Here is a 16,093-nt window from a genome sequence, read left to right as displayed (position 1 = left end):
CGTACTCGTATGTATAGTTAAAATAAAATTACTGTAGTACATGTTGTGCATGTCAACGGGGTACAAGTTAAACAAAGCTGACTATGTGGTGTGTGTATTTACACTTGGCATTTCATGCATTTCTGGACGCTTTGGACGTTTTCGATTAAATCCCTTGGTTTATAAAGTTCAAAGCACAACTTAAAATAACAATATGGAAGCGCATTAGTGTCACAGTCGAAAAAGAATTTACCAGTATCATCTACGTGGATGATACGTTTATCCAAGAAATATATTCTACGTAGAAGTATCATCTGGTATCAAATTATCGACTTTTGTAACAATATTTTCTCGTGTAATCGGCAATTGCTACTCTACTCAGCCTAACGGGACCGATCAGAATGGGAGTTTCAAACCAGCCCCATTGTTGGGTTGGCGATTTCAACAACATGACGGTCAACACGTTTGCGAGAAATTCAACATTTAAAAACTGACTTAAACGCAAAACTACAAAATCTGTTTGATGAAAAGGATTTCTTCATGTCCACCACTTACCCTTTTCCCTTTTCCTTAACTCGACGTTTGATTGGTCGATAAAATGTTCATGAATATCAATGGCAGGTAACTTGAGATCGCGAGAACCTCGGGTATGGAACCAGGGGTTAGTGTAGCTTTACTGAAATGGGCGTCCTGGAGATATAGAGGATGGACATTATGTATGCATTAGATATATCGTAAGAGACACTGTCGAAGTGACATTACAGAAGCCTTTTCGTAGATCTTACATTAAATAACTCCAAGAGCATAAAGAACAACCTCGAGTTTTTTCCTTAGACTTGTCACAAACACCTTCCTTTTACACACATTAAAAAATCCAATTACACAACAGCACACGGCACTTCCTATTGTTTTCCATTAACCCGACTCCAGTCACAGTTGGGGCATCACATCGGCGGATTGTAGCCTTTTTTATGTCAGACATACACAAGATGTAAGTTTTTCTTCCAATAACCCGGATATTAGTGGATATTGCGACTCCAACCTTCTGACTTCCTGTTGCAACACGTATGTGTGGGCTCAACTCGCCAGCCACACGTCTCAGAAACGGCCAGCCCCAGCAATACATTATACGCAGTCATTCCCGGCCTGACATATCCTAGATCAAGGAATGGATTACACACTATCAGTCGGCACGACGACTTGAACACCACCACATCAACGAGGGTGACACGACAACTCTACAACATCACCACTAACATATGACGGTACTTTGGCTACGCTACACAAATATGGTCCTTTGGGTTAAACCGAGTAGGCTACATCAACACAACGCTATCGTCCCTTGTGTTTAAATCGGGTAGGCTACAACAACACAACGCTATCGTCTCTCTTGGGTTAAACCGAGAGGCTACAACAACACAACGCCACCGTCCCTTTGGGGTTAAATCGAGTAGGTTACACCAACACAACGCTATCTACCCTTTGGGGTTAAACCATGTAGGCTACAACAACACAAAGCTGTCGCCCCTTTGGGGTTAAACCATGTAGGCTACACCAACACATTGCTATCCACCCTCTGGGGTTAAACTGGGCACTAGGCTACAACAACACAACGCTATCTACCCTTTGGGGTTAAACTGGGTAAGCTACAACAACACAACGCTATCGTCTCTTTGGGGTTAAACTGGGTAAGCTACAACAACACAATGCTATCTACCCTTTGGGTTAAACTGGGTAGGCTACAACAACATAACGCTATCTACCCTTTGGGGTTAAACTGGGTACTAGGCTACAACAACACAAAGCTGTCGCCCCTTTGGGGTTAAACCGGGTAGGCTACAACAACACAAAGCTGTCGCCCCTTTGGGGTTAAACCGGGTAGGCTACAACAACACAAAGCTGTCGCCCCTTTGGGGTTAAACCGGGTAGGCTACAACAACATAACCCTATCTTCCCTTTGGGGCTAAACCGTGTAGGCTACACCAACACAACGCTATCTACCCTTTGGGGCTAAACCGAGTAGGCTTCAACAACATAACCCTATCTGCCCTTTGGGGCTAAACCGTGTAGGCTACACCAACACAACGCTCTCTGTCCTTTGAACAATGTTTAGCTGCACATTCGCATGACTATTGACACCATGTGGTAACACCATTGACATGCGAGGTTGCGCTGCCTCCAGGGTCTAGCACGCTGGTTCGCAGAATTTCTGCTCTGTAAAGTGTATCGAAATAAATGCACGTTCTTGAAACACAAATAACTTTCAAACTCTCTTGATGCCATGTCATTACGGGCCTCTACTCATGACATACATGTCCTGTTGTTACCGTGTCTTGAGATGTCTTGGTTTGTTTACAGGCAGCCCAAGGCAATAAATACATAGTTACGTTTCTGATACAAATTGTGTGACTGGCCGGTGCTACAGGTGCAGCAGGACATGCTTACCCTTTTCGCGAACACCTGTGTCATCACTGATTTTCAGTCATCTATTCATATAGTTTTCACAGTTATTTTGTCCTTTACGCCAGTTGGAATCTGTTTCGGCGGATAATCAAGACTGTTGCATTGATGTTTCATATTTCATTACCCATGTCTGGGTATGTCATTGCGTTATTCATGTCTGAAGATGTCATATAAATACTTATGAAGATGAATAGTCATGTCCGTACATATCATGACAAAACTCCTTTCATTATAGTGAGTGAGTGAGTGAGTATGGTCTTACGCCGCTTTTAGCAATATTCCAGCAATATCACGGCGGGGGACACCAGAAATGGGCTTCACACATTGTACCCATGTTGGGAATCGAACCCGGGTCTTCGGCGTGACGAGCGAACGCTTTAACCACCAGGCTACCCGACCGCCCCCTTCCATTATTGCCAATAATTGCGTCCCTTGTGTGTGCAGGGATTCGATGATAGCAGATTCGAATCAAACTTCTCCTTATCATGATCCCTGTGATGCACCAAGCCCATCTCCTGCCCAAAGCGACGTAAATCTAAATCACCCACATGCCTTTCTTCATGAAGATCCGGTTCGCCCCAATTATGTTTCTAGGCTTGTCAGCACCATACCCGTGCTCGTGGGTTTCACCGAAGTGGTAAACGTCTGAGACCTGCATCACTTCGGGCTTTCCTCCCACATTAAGCTGACACGCCGTGATATAACTGGAATAATGTTAAAAGCGGCGTTAAACCCAACTCACTCACTCACTCATGAAGATCCGGATTAGAACCGGTCTTCAGCAACCCATGCTTGTCGTAACAGGCGACTGACGGGATCGGGACGTCAGACTCGCTGACTCAATTGCATAGATTGATACTCATGATATCAGTCACTTGATTGCTTGGTCCAGACACGATTGTCTGCAGACCATTGTCATATAGCTTGACTATAGTACGGCGTTAGAGGGCAAGTTAAGTCAACATAGCAGCTTTGCATACTGAAATACAAATGCTTGACCAAAATTAAATTTGGAAAACGGAAATAGCGTAAAAGAGACGATAAAATACGACAGGCGAAATCGTTCCCGAAACCAAATAGTCCGCCACCGGGAGGAATCGCCTAACTGGGGTTAAAACGGGTTCCCGGTGTTTGACGCGCTGAGCAATTTTAACAGATACTATCATGACGATTAAGCCGACGCCCAGCCTGACTGTTTCTGCCTCGGATTTTGTAATACACGTCTTTTTTGTCTGCTCATCCATTTGATTACCGCGTCCACAACTTACATCACCTTAGCAAAATCACTGAATATGCCTTCAGTTTTTCACTCAGGGGATTAATCCCTGACAGAATTCATTTTTATGGAATTAGGGCTGATGGCATCTGATGTTTTCCCATCATTAGTGTTCACAACGTCAAGCTCAAGGGTCGTGTCACACATACAACAATGTATTGACAGAAATAGAAGAAACAGTACATTTGTATATGTATAACGGCTAATAATCACGAGATAAACAAACGCGGCAAGCATAACAGCCTATGAAAACGGTTGTCCCCGCTGCAAATAGGTTTGTTTTTGAAGCCGATTGCGTAGCGTGTGATTTCATGACTTTCGCTTGGACATGTCAATATTTTCTACGAATCTTATGAATTTTTCTCTCTCTCAGAAATTGACGTAATGTATCTAGGAAAACTGATATTTGCAAAAACATGGAATCATTCTGTTCACTTTATTTGCCCTTTAAACAACAAACAAACATAGTACCATTAGATTCACATCATAAGACGTCCCCATACTTCACTGTTTCGGCAGTTTCGGGAATCTGATTATCTAGACATGTTGTTTTCTTGTTTTGACAATTTTAATATTATTATTTTTTATCATCTAGGCATTATTTGACAATGAAATGCACAATGCAAGTCCTTTCGGAAACTTTGAATAATAAGAAGAATCGCAATGTTGCAATACCAATGTTGGCGCACAGCTGTTTTAAATCAACTCTAATAATACCTGTTTCGTTAACTACAGCCAGTCATAAGAAACACGCTTATATAACCAAGCCTACGTATGTATATTTTCCTGCCGGCAGTTGTAGATGATAAAAAAACAACCAGTGCTGGTGCTTGTCTGATCATTCAGAATGTGATTAATTTGACAGTTTGGTATATGTGCATAATATTTCAAATATACTGACAACAAATGTGTTGGGTTTTTCTCAGACGCTGTGGACATTTCAGTAACTGATCGTCTTCAAGGCTCACACCGCATGCGTTATTTGTAGTTGTTTGCATGCTCCAATTAGGTCATGGACAGAAGACAATGGAATACTGTAAGGGACATTCTCGCGATCTCACATTTTCGCGATCTCGACCTTTGGAAACGAGCTTCATATGCCCAAAGTGCAAATGACATTCAGATATCAATCCCAATGTTCTACAAGATTATGTTCAGGTTCACTGAATAGCACGACTACACTTTATATCACACAAAACTAATCGACTGAACCAAACGTAAAACATGACTATCAGAAAGTGACATCCTCATTTAATTTGAACCGTGAATCAGTTTGAACACTGCGGGGTATCAAATCAGTTTAAAACGTGCTCGTGATTTACTACCGATGGGAACCTTTATCACCTCTAATGTTCTTTAGGATGATGAGATCAACTCTACCATATCACGTTTATACCGATAGCGCCTGTTTCATCAAGTACTCTTCTTGTGCTTTCACCAGTCACATATAATATGCCTCTCATTTCGGTATATGTGCTGTTATCGATTCTACACCAACCCCCTTCCTGCCACTGCCAATAAAAGGCAATGTATCCCCATCATTTCTTTGGGTTGCGGCAAGATGCCCTACATGGATAAAAGGACTGCCAACTGTCAGATGACTGAAGTTTATCCGGCAATTTCATTTAGTCCTGTTGCCGCGCACCTGTCTGTGTTGTGTGATTTGTTGTGCGGCTGATAGCTGACGCCACGTTGATGTGTTGTAATGAGCGGTTGTAAGATATCTTCCACGGCTAAAGAGGAGTGGCCTTACTTGTTATGAAATACCCAGTAAACCAGCTCTCACAGCTGGTCGAGTAGCCGAGTGGTTGAAGTGGTCACACGTCACGCCGAAGACCCGGGTTCGATTCCCCATTTGGGTACAATATGTGAAGCCCATTTCAGGAGTGTCCGTCATGATATTGATGGAATATTACTAAAGCGGCGTAAAACCATACTCACTCACCCATAGCATCCCTGCACCAACAAGCCTGAGGAATGTTAATGGACTGACTTATTATAAAGGACTTCTTTGATCGTTTATGAGCCGTTTTTCAACTATCAGTGTGGTCAACTTCTTGTATCACCCAAGTAACGGAACTGTTTGCCATAATATTTAACGGTAAAGTGGACATTATTCAGGATCATATGGTAAAGAAGCCTTGTTGTTATGTGAACGGTGAGTTTTGAGAGATACATAAGGCATCTTGGTTTCACCCTCGTGGAGAGGAACCTTTCAGTAAAAAAAACACGTCGACAGCATCTTTTTACATTCATGTTTTTAAAGGCATCTTAAATCTGATAAAATATATATCCCCATTCATGTGTACTTGGTACACCATAATTATATATACGCGGACAGTATCTTGCTGTCATCCATATAAGGATATCAATTATCAGTATCTATACACAACCTAGTTCTATCCCCGAGGACAAACAGCGTTCGTTTTTTGATTTGCATTTTTCTACTTCTGTTCAATAGAATAGTTGTCATTTTAAACACGCATTTTTTTCATCTCTGTAGCAAAAGTGTCTTTTGTTCTTCCAGGGTCGCTTCTTGTGTGTGAAGGAACTTGTACTGATGTCTGTTTCTAGAGCAGCCTCGTGTAAGCGATATTGTGTTGCAAGGAAACGCCACACAAGCGGTCTTCGTTTTTCAAAACACCAAGTTAGTCATGCTTTGGTCTAGAACAGACGTGATTGTGGTCAACATTATGTAGGTGATCCTTCAGTTCACGAAAGCAAGATTGATCTACAGGTGATCCTTTGGTCCACGAAAGCAAGAGAGATCGACATTAAAAAGGTGATCTTTCGGCCTAGGACAAGGAGGTGTGAACCATCACCTACTGATATATGCAAGCTATCTATTGTACATAATTGTGTGACCAGATTGCACGAATGAAGAATCTTGGGATGCAGTTGTTCAGAGGACATTGGGTGGCGGTGTTGCTGGTAGTGGTCCTTCATGTACACGTGCACTGGGACGTTGCCTCCGCTGGGAACGTCACGATGTGGGATAATACAACAACATCGACTTCCTCACATGACAATTTTGTCACAGCTGCTGATGAGAGGACTATTAAGCATCCAGACAAAACCATTAATGGGAATGAATCAGAGATTGAAATCGCATGCACCAACTGTTCAGGGAATATGAGTGATGTTGATATTGAAGTAAATGACACAAGGGTGTACACCAACGACCACAATACAACAGTAACGACATCGACGACGACAGCGGAAACGTCACCAGCAACAACATCAAGGATGATGACAGAAACAACATCAAAAGAAGTTTCCAATACAAATATTACAGAAAGCAAGCCAAATATTGATAACAGTTCCAGTGTAAGTCACAACGCAACTACAGAATCTTTTGACCTATTTTATGAAAATTCAACTACTACCAATTTAACGTCACAAGCAAAGAAAGACAATCCAGTCACCAGGACCAAGAAACCACGGCCTCATATGACAAAAGCGCAGTACGAGTATTTGGTACGACACTTCACGGGGTTCATGCAGCATCTCCGGGTAGGACATGCCACGCCCAATAGTTTAGGTAAGAATTTATATTTACATATTTAAAATAAAAGAAAGTGTTTAGTCAGGGACCGACCATGTGATATTCTTGGGGATGGGGATAGGGATAGGGGGTAGTAGGGCTGTGATATTATCTCTAAAAATAAATGTCCCTGAAAATTCTTGAAGAAAATAATTGTGCTTCAGACTGTTGAAAAACAATTGTTGGCACAAAAATTACATCATTGAAATGTGTTTTAGAAAAAAATATTTCGGCTCATGGTTTTAATTAAAAAGATGTCTGTGTTTGCAGCTGTATCTGATACAATATCTAGTCTCTATACAAAATCCAAACCCCAAAATATCAAATGGTCGGTCCTTTACCATTTTCCCGAGGCAAGAGCGTCCATTAGCCTTTTTATCAAAGTCTTCAGGTTTCGATTCAGGGTAGTGGACACGCAAGATGCAAGATGATCCTTTACATGTAACAGAATATCTGCACTTGTACACAGTAGACGTAACTGAACATTATCATATCGTTTTTATTTTTAACAAAATCAGTAAACACTCTATCGTGTCTGCTGTTTGATTACCGGGTGCTGGGGGGGGGGGGGGGGGGGGGGGGGGGGGTTGTCATCACTGATTTTCAGTTATCCATTCATATGATTTTCCTTTTACATCCAATGGAATGTGTTTTGGTGGATAATCAAAACTGGTTATTATCTGATGTTAACGTTTTATATTCATGTTTGTATTGCTGTGAATCAGTTGTATGGCAAAACGCGTAATACCGAATAAATCCATTACGTTCTCTGCTTTGATAAGATACGATGTGCTCTAGACATATTTACATCCATATTCATTTGGAAAATAATGCTAAAATCTGCGGTTTGGGAATAAAATATAATTCGGTAAAGTCGATATTTCGAGTTCAGGCGAATACGCACCATTCCTAAAGTTCCAATGATTCCTGGAGGAATATTTTATGAATGCCACTTTACTTGTCTTTGAATGGCAATTAGAGGTAAAACACAAAGGGATGTCAATTTCCTTTCTTATGAGACATGCAAAGTTTCGGCCCCTAAACTTACTCCTTCATCCACCTGATTAAGGAGTAAGTATAAACTTCGAAACATTACAGTTTGGAATTCAAAGATTGGGGAAAAAAGATTTTAACTAATCATCATGCCTGTTGTCTGAATCCTATTACAAATGGAAATCTAAAAAAATATGTTTGTATGAAATTTGTTTATTTGTTTGTTGCTGAACGCCACACTGAGCAATATGCCAGCTATATGACGTCGGTTTGTAAACCATCGAGTCTGGACCAGACAATCCAGTGATTGGCATCATGAGCATTGACCTACGCAATTGAGATATGATGACATGCATCAACCAAGTCAGCGATCCTGTCTGTGGCCTCCTACGACAAGCATGGGTTTCTGAACATCACTTCTAACCCGGATCTTCTCGGGTACCAACTCATGAATATCAGTGCATGTTCGTGTAATGTGTACAGGGACTGATAACAACCTCATCCCAGACAGTAGCGTCGAAGAAGGTGCCTTTAAAGTGGTTGATGCGCACTGTTTAATCAGGCGGAAGATACACCCGACAGTAGTGCGGAAGATAGGATAATATGAACACGTAGCTTACAGCTGGGACTTTGGGATAGTCGGAATCTTGGGATGGAGGATTATATGAACACGTAGCTTACAGTTGGGACTTTGGGATAGTCGGAATCTTGGGATGGAGGATTATATGAACACGTAGCTTACAGTTGGGACTTTGAGATAGTCGGAATCTTGGGATAGAGGATAATATGACCACGTAGGTTACAGTTGGGACTTTGGGATAGTCGGAATCTTGGGATGGAGGATAATATGAACACGTAGCTTACAGCTGGGATAATCGGAATCTGGGGATAGGGGATAATCTAAACATGTAGCTTAGAGTTGGGATAATCGGAATCTGGGGATAGAGGGCAATAGGAACACTTAGCATGTAGCTGGAACTTTGAGATGAACAATGGTTAAATATAGAAGGGGAGGCTAATGCGTGAAGATTTCTGTTCACTTAGTGGAGGTGCCGACGTGGTCCTGGTTGTTGGGATATACGTGTATTAACAGACCCATATCAACACACACTGCTGATTGATCAGTCTGCCAGTGTTATTGACCTCATTCTTCTGTGGAATGAAACCGATGGGACATCTCATCAAACTGATACGAGAAAAATGTGCCAGTAACTTAAATGCCCTAATTAAGTGGAAATTGCTCCTCCGCTGAGATAGCCATCAATTAGGGCCACGCTGTTGTTTGGAAGTCTATAGTGGGATGCTATGGAGGGTTGCTGCATGCCACGTCTACTAATCCCGTGTTCATTTCGTAGTCAGGCAAGCCTCATCGCCGCAGTTCGCTAATGAGAGAGTCCTGCCCCTCGTGGATCCGTATCCTCCGGTGATGCTTGTTCCGTTACCCGACAGTTCTTGCAATGCTTGTTCCGTTACCCGACAGTTCTTGCCATCCTTGTTCCGTAACTCGATCGTTCGAACCATGATGGTTCCGTAACTTCTTGTCATGATTGTTCCGCCATGCTTGTTCCCCGACCCCACAGGTATTGGCATGCTTGTTCCCTGACCCCACAGGTCTTGCAATGTTTGTTCCCCGACCCCACAGTTCTTGGCACGCTTGTTACCTGTCCCCACAGGTCTTGCAATGGTTGTTTCTCGACCCGACAGTTCTTGCCATGATTGTTCCCTGAGCCTGCCGTTCTTGCCATTCTTGCCATGAGTGTTCCCTGAACCTGCAGTTTCTTCCATGCTTGTTCCCTGACCCCACAGTTCCTTCCATGCTTGTTCCCTGACTCCACAGTTCTTGCCATGCTTGTTCTCTGACCCCACAGTTCATGCCATTCTTGTTCCATGACCCAACAGTTCTTGCCATGCCTGTTCTCTGACCCCACAGTTCTTTCTATGCTTGTTCCATGACCCCACAGTTCCTTCCATGCTTGTTCCCTGACTCCACAGTTCTTTCCATGCTTGTTCCCTGACCCCACAGTTCCTTCCATGCTTGTTCCCTGACCCCACAGTTCTTTCCATGCTTGTTCCCTGACCCCACAGTTCCTTCCATGCTTGTTCCACGACCCCACAGTTCTTGCCATGCTTGTTCCACGACCCCACAGTTCCTTCCATGCTTGTTCCCTGACCCCACAGTTCTTGCCATGCTTGTTCCACGACCCCACAGTTCCTTCCATGCTTGTTCCCTGACCCCACAGTTCTTGCCATGCTTGTTCCACGACCCCACAGTTCTTGCCATGCTTGTTCCACGACCCCACAGTTCCTTCCATGCTTGTTCCCTGACCCCACAGTTCTTGCCATGCTTGTTCCACGACCCCACAGTTCCTTCCATGCTTGTTCCACGACCCCACAGTTCCTTCCATGCTTGTTCTCTGACCCCACAGTTCTTGCCATGCCTGTTCTCTGACCCCACAGTTCTTGCCATGCTTGTTCTCTGACCCCACAGTTCTTTCCATGCTTGTTCCCTGACCCCACAGTTCCTTCCATGCTTGTTCCCTGACCCCACAGTTCTTGCCATGCTTGTTCCACGACCCCACAGTTCTTGCCATGCTTGTTCCACGACCCCACAGTTCCTTCCATGCTTGTTCTCTGACCCCACAGTTCTTGCCATGCTTGTTCCCTGACCCCACAGTTCTTGCCATGCTTGTTCTCTGACCCCACAGTTCTTTCCATGCTTGTTCCACGACCCCACAGTTCCTTCCATGCTTGTTCCCTGACCCCACAGCTCTTGCCATGCTTGTTCCCTGACCCCACAGCTCTTGCCATGCTTGTTCCCTGACCCCACAGCTCTTGCCATGCTTGTTCCCTGACCCCACAGCTCTTGCCATGCTTGTTCCCTGACCCCACAGTTCCTTCCATTCTTGTTCCATGACCCAAAAGTTCTTGCCATGCTTGTTCTCTGACTCCACAGTTCTAGCCATGCGTGTTGCCTGACCCCACAGTTTGAGGTGGAGCGGAAGAATGAGAACACATATCTTGCAGCTCCAGCATGACAACCTCTGACGTGGAGCCGATAAATGAGAACATATATCGTGGAGCTCCAGCATGACAACCTCTGACGTGGAGCGGAAGAATGAGAACATATATCTTGCAGCTCCAGCATGACCACCTCTGACGTGGAGCCGATAAATGAGAACATATATCGTGGAGCTGCAGCAAGACAACCTCTGACGTGGAGCGGAAGAATGAGAACATATATCGTGGAGCTCCAGCATGACAACCTTTGACGTGGAGCGGGAGAGTGAGAACATATAACTTGCAGCTCCAGCATGATAACCTCTGACGTGGAGCGGAAGAATGAGAACATATATCGTGGAGCTCCAGCATGGCAATCTCTGAGGTGGAGCGGAAGAATGAGAATATATATCTTGCAGCTCCAGCATGACAACCTCTGACGTGGAGCGGGAGAGTGAGAACATATAACTTGCAGCTCCAGCATGATAACCTCTGACGTGGAGCGGAAGAATGAGAACATATATCGTGGAGCTCCAGCGTGGCAATCTCTGAGGTGGAGCGGAAGAATGAGAATATATATCTTGCAGCTCCAGCATGACAACCTCTGACGTGGAGCGGGAGAGTGAGAACATATAACTTGCAGCTCCAGCATGATAACCTCTGACGTGGAGCGGAAGAATGAGAACATATATCGTGGAGCTCCAGCATGGCAATCTCTGAGGTGGAGCGGAAGAATGAGAATATATATCTTGCAGCTCCAGCATGACAACCTCTGACGTGGAGCGGGAGAGTGAGAACATATAACTTGCAGCTCCAGCATGACAACCTTTGACGTGGAGCGGAAGAATGAGAACATATATCGTGGAGCTCCAGCATGGCAATCTCTGAGGTGGAGCGGAAGAATGAGAACATATATCTTGCAGCTCCAGCATGACAACCTCTGACGTGGAGCGGAAGAATGAGAACATATATCGTGGAGCTCAAGCATGACAACCTCTGACGTGGAGCGGAAGAATGAGAACATGTATCATGGAGCTCCAGCATGACAACCTCTGACGTGGAGCGGAAGAATGAGAACATATATCGTGGAGCTCCAGCATGACAACCTCTGACGTGGAGCGGAAGAATGAGAATATATATCGTGGAGCTCCAGCATGATAACCTTTGACGTGGAGCGGAAGAATGAGAACATATATCGTGGAGCTCCAGCATGCCAACCTCTGCTGTGGAGCTCCAGCATGACAACCTCTGCCGTGGAGCTGCATCATGACAACCTCTGACGTGGAGCGGAAGAATGAGAACATATATCGTGGAGCTCCAGCATGACAACCTTTGAAGTGGAGCGGGAGAGTGAGAACATATAACTTGCAGCTCCAGCATGATAACCTCTGACGTGGAGCGGAAGAATGAGAACATATATCGTGGAGCTCCAGCATGGCAATCTCTGAGGTGGAGCGGAAGAATGAGAATATATAACTTGCAGCTCCAGCATGACAACCTCTGACGTGGAGCGGGAGAGTGAGAACATATAACTTGCAGCTCCAGCATGATAACCTCTGACGTGGAGCGGAAGAATGAGAACATATATCGTGGAGCTCCAGCATGGCAATCTCTGAGGTGGAGCGGAAGAATGAGAATATATATCGTGCAGCTCCAGCATGACAACCTCTGACGTGGAGCGGGAGAGTGAGAACATATAACTTGCAGCTCCAGCATGATAACCTCTGACGTGGAGCGGAAGAATGAAAACATATATCGTGGAGCTCCAGCATGGCAATCTCTGAGGTGGAGCGGAAGAATGAGAATATATATCTTGCAGCTCCAGCATGACAACCTCTGACGTGGAGCGGGAGAGTGAGAACATATAACTTGCAGCTCCAGCATGATAACCTCTGACGTGGAGCGGAAGAATGAGAACATATATCGTGGAGCTCCAGCATGGCAATCTCTGAGGTGGAGCGGAAGAATGAGAACATATATCTTGCAGCTCCAGCATGACAACCTCTGACGTGGAGCGGAAGAATGAGAACATATATCGTGGAGCTCAAGCATGACAACCTCTGACGTGGAGCGGAAGAATGAGAACATGTATCATGGAGCTCCAGCATGACAACCTCTGACGTGGAGCGGAAGAATGAGAACATATATCGTGGAGCTCCAGCATGACAACCTCTGACGTGGAGCGGAAGAATGAGAACATATATCGTGGAGCTCCAGCATGACAACCTTTGACGTGGAGCGGAAGAATGAGAACATATATCGTGGAGCTCCAGCATGCCAACCTCTGCTGTGGAGCTCCAGCATGACAACCTCTGCCGTGGAGCTGCATCATGACAACCTCTGACGTGGAGCGGAAGAATGAGAACATATATCTTGCAGCTCCAGCATGACCACCTCTGACGTGGAGCCGATAAATGAGAACATATATCGTGGAGCTGCAGTATGACAACCTCTGACGTGGAGCGGAAGAATGAGAACATATATCGTGCAGTTCCAGCATGACAACCTTTGACGTGGAGCGGGAGCGGGAGAACATATATCATGGAGCTCCAGCATGACAACCTCTGACGTGGAGCGGAAGAATGAGAACATATATCGTGGAGCTCAAGCATGACAACCTCTGGCGTGGAGCAGATGAATGAGAACATATATCATGGAGCTCCAGCATGACAACCTCTGACGTGGAGCTGCAGCATGACAACCTCTGACGTGGAGCGGAAGAATGAGAACATATATCGTGGAGCTCAAGCATGACAACCTCTGACGTGGAGCAGATGAATGAGAACATATATCGTGGAGCTCAAGCATGACAACCTCTGACGTGGGGCAGATGAATGAGAACATATATCTTACAGCTTCTGCATGACAACCTCTGACGTGGAGCGGAAGAATGAGAACATATATCGTGGATCTCCAGCATGACAACCTCTGACGTGGAGCGGAAGAATGAGAACATATATCGTGGAGCTCCAGCATGGCAACCTCTGCCGTGGAGCTGCAGCATGACAACCTCTGCCGTGGAGCTCCAGCATGACAACCTCTGCCGTGGAGCTCCAGCATGGCAACCTCTGACGTGGAGCTGCAGCATGACAGTCTTTGTCATAGTACTTTATCATGGCACCAACCACCTGTTGTGGAACCATGAATAAACACAGTCAGACAAGACACAGAATCTAACATCAAAAGCCGTAGGAATGAACATCTCGAATTGTACTAATGTTGAACAGCGAGGTGTCTGATCCTGAGGCCCCAGGGCTAAAACATCTAGTCGGAATGTCGAGGACGGTTGCTCAGGGCAACGAGTACAAACTTAAGTCAGATGTGAGGTTTCAGATATACAGCAATTCACCAGATCCCAAATTAGATGTGTTGTTGCGGTTAAATGACAATTCCCCAGATCTAAATAAAACGTGAGAGGCATGCTAACAATTCCCCACACCGAAGTTAGACTTAGCATCCCCAGAGACAGATCAACATAATGTTAACAGATTCAAGGTAGATGCTAGATTGCAGTTAACTATCAGACAGTTTTATAACAATGTTTCACTCCGAATGCAGGATATTATCGTTAAACCCGTGTACATTATTTCTAGGATTACAGTAAATGACGTGCGCCAGCTACGTGCACCACGGCAGTCAATTATAAGCCTTTGGTCTTGGACTGCCAGACGAAGCCAGCGAGTTATGTAGAGGATCATTGTCTATGTACGAAAGCCAGGGGTTTTGGCCTGCAAGGCGAAACCAGCGAGTTGGAAGTTGATATTTGTCTATGGTGGAAAGCCAGGGGTCTTGGCCTGCAAGATGAACCAACGAGATTGGAAGGGGTCCTTGTCTGTGTTGGAAGCCAATTCAATCATTGTGGTTACCAGCCTTAAACAAACAAGGGAGATGTCCAAACACAGTTCACATCTTTTAATTACAGAAATCTTGTCTTTACTACTTCAAAGATGTTTGTGTGATGAGAGTGCCTGGACTTGATCCGATCCTATCAGTGTGGCTCTTCAATCATCACATAAAGGGACTCGCATCCACAGCCCTGTAGTCGCACAAATCAGCCCCGATGGCCACCCCAACACTCTATAACATTCTCATTCCACGATCGATCAGCCAATATCGCTTTGGATATTTCATGATTTCGACAGAGGTAACCACATTTGCTGTGCAAATCTACCAGAAAAATTGAATTATGTAGGAATACTAATATTCGCGACTGTGTCAGCGAGATAACAATCATCAGTACATTGATCGCTATAACACACAGCCTCATCCTGGAGACTGTTCTCGTCTACTGGGATCCTAGGAGCTTAACTTGCTAGAAGAGAGAGCGAGGCAGCAAGACGTTGATCCTATGAGTGGATGAATGGGACTTTGTGTCACAAGCAGCCGCATCACACTATATCTGGGTGGCCTAGAATGAGCAATATTGTATTCTTCGTCAGCAATATAAAAACTATATCTACCCATTGCATATATAAACGCTAATAAAACAATAAAATACATTTGACACTTTATCAGTTAGAAAAAAAATAACCCCCAAAAACATTATGACATTCCTTCCATGAATTTTACTTTTGAAAATAGTATAAGCAGATTTTCGTTACTTTTTTCGATTTTGAGAGAGGACGGTCGGGTAGCCAAGTGGTTACAGTGTTCGATCATCACGCCGAGCACCCAGGTTCGATTCCCGACATTGGTACAATGTGTGAAGCCCATTTCTGGTGTACCCCGCAGTGATATTGCTGGACATGGCTTGTTTCTATGTGATATTGTCCGGCCGCATCATACCAAAAGAGGTTAACCATTGGTACTTGTTGTTACTCTGCCTGGTGGCGTCAGCATTA

At 44.6% G+C, this 16,093-nt stretch overlaps 1 protein-coding gene across 3 annotated transcripts in view; it reads left to right on the top strand.

The window, feature by feature from the left end:
• LOC139442966 (uncharacterized) overlaps window positions 1–16,093 on the top strand; it is a 62,032-nt gene that overhangs the window by 32,841 nt on the left and 13,098 nt on the right. For all 3 annotated transcript variants that reach the window (XM_071223889.1, XM_071223890.1, XM_071223891.1), the window contains exon 2: window positions 6,246–7,259. In XM_071223889.1, the coding sequence (XP_071079990.1) occupies window positions 6,596–7,259 (664 nt within the window). In that variant the 5' untranslated portion in view covers window positions 6,246–6,595. The remainder of the gene's footprint in view (window positions 1–6,245; window positions 7,260–16,093) is intronic.

This window comes from Haliotis cracherodii, unplaced genomic scaffold, assembly GCF_022045235.1.
Source record: "Haliotis cracherodii isolate W230 unplaced genomic scaffold, xgHalCrac1.p SCAF_5, whole genome shotgun sequence".
Taxonomy (NCBI): domain Eukaryota; kingdom Metazoa; phylum Mollusca; class Gastropoda; order Lepetellida; family Haliotidae; genus Haliotis; species Haliotis cracherodii.
This window is presented reverse-complemented; position numbering and strand designations above follow the sequence as displayed.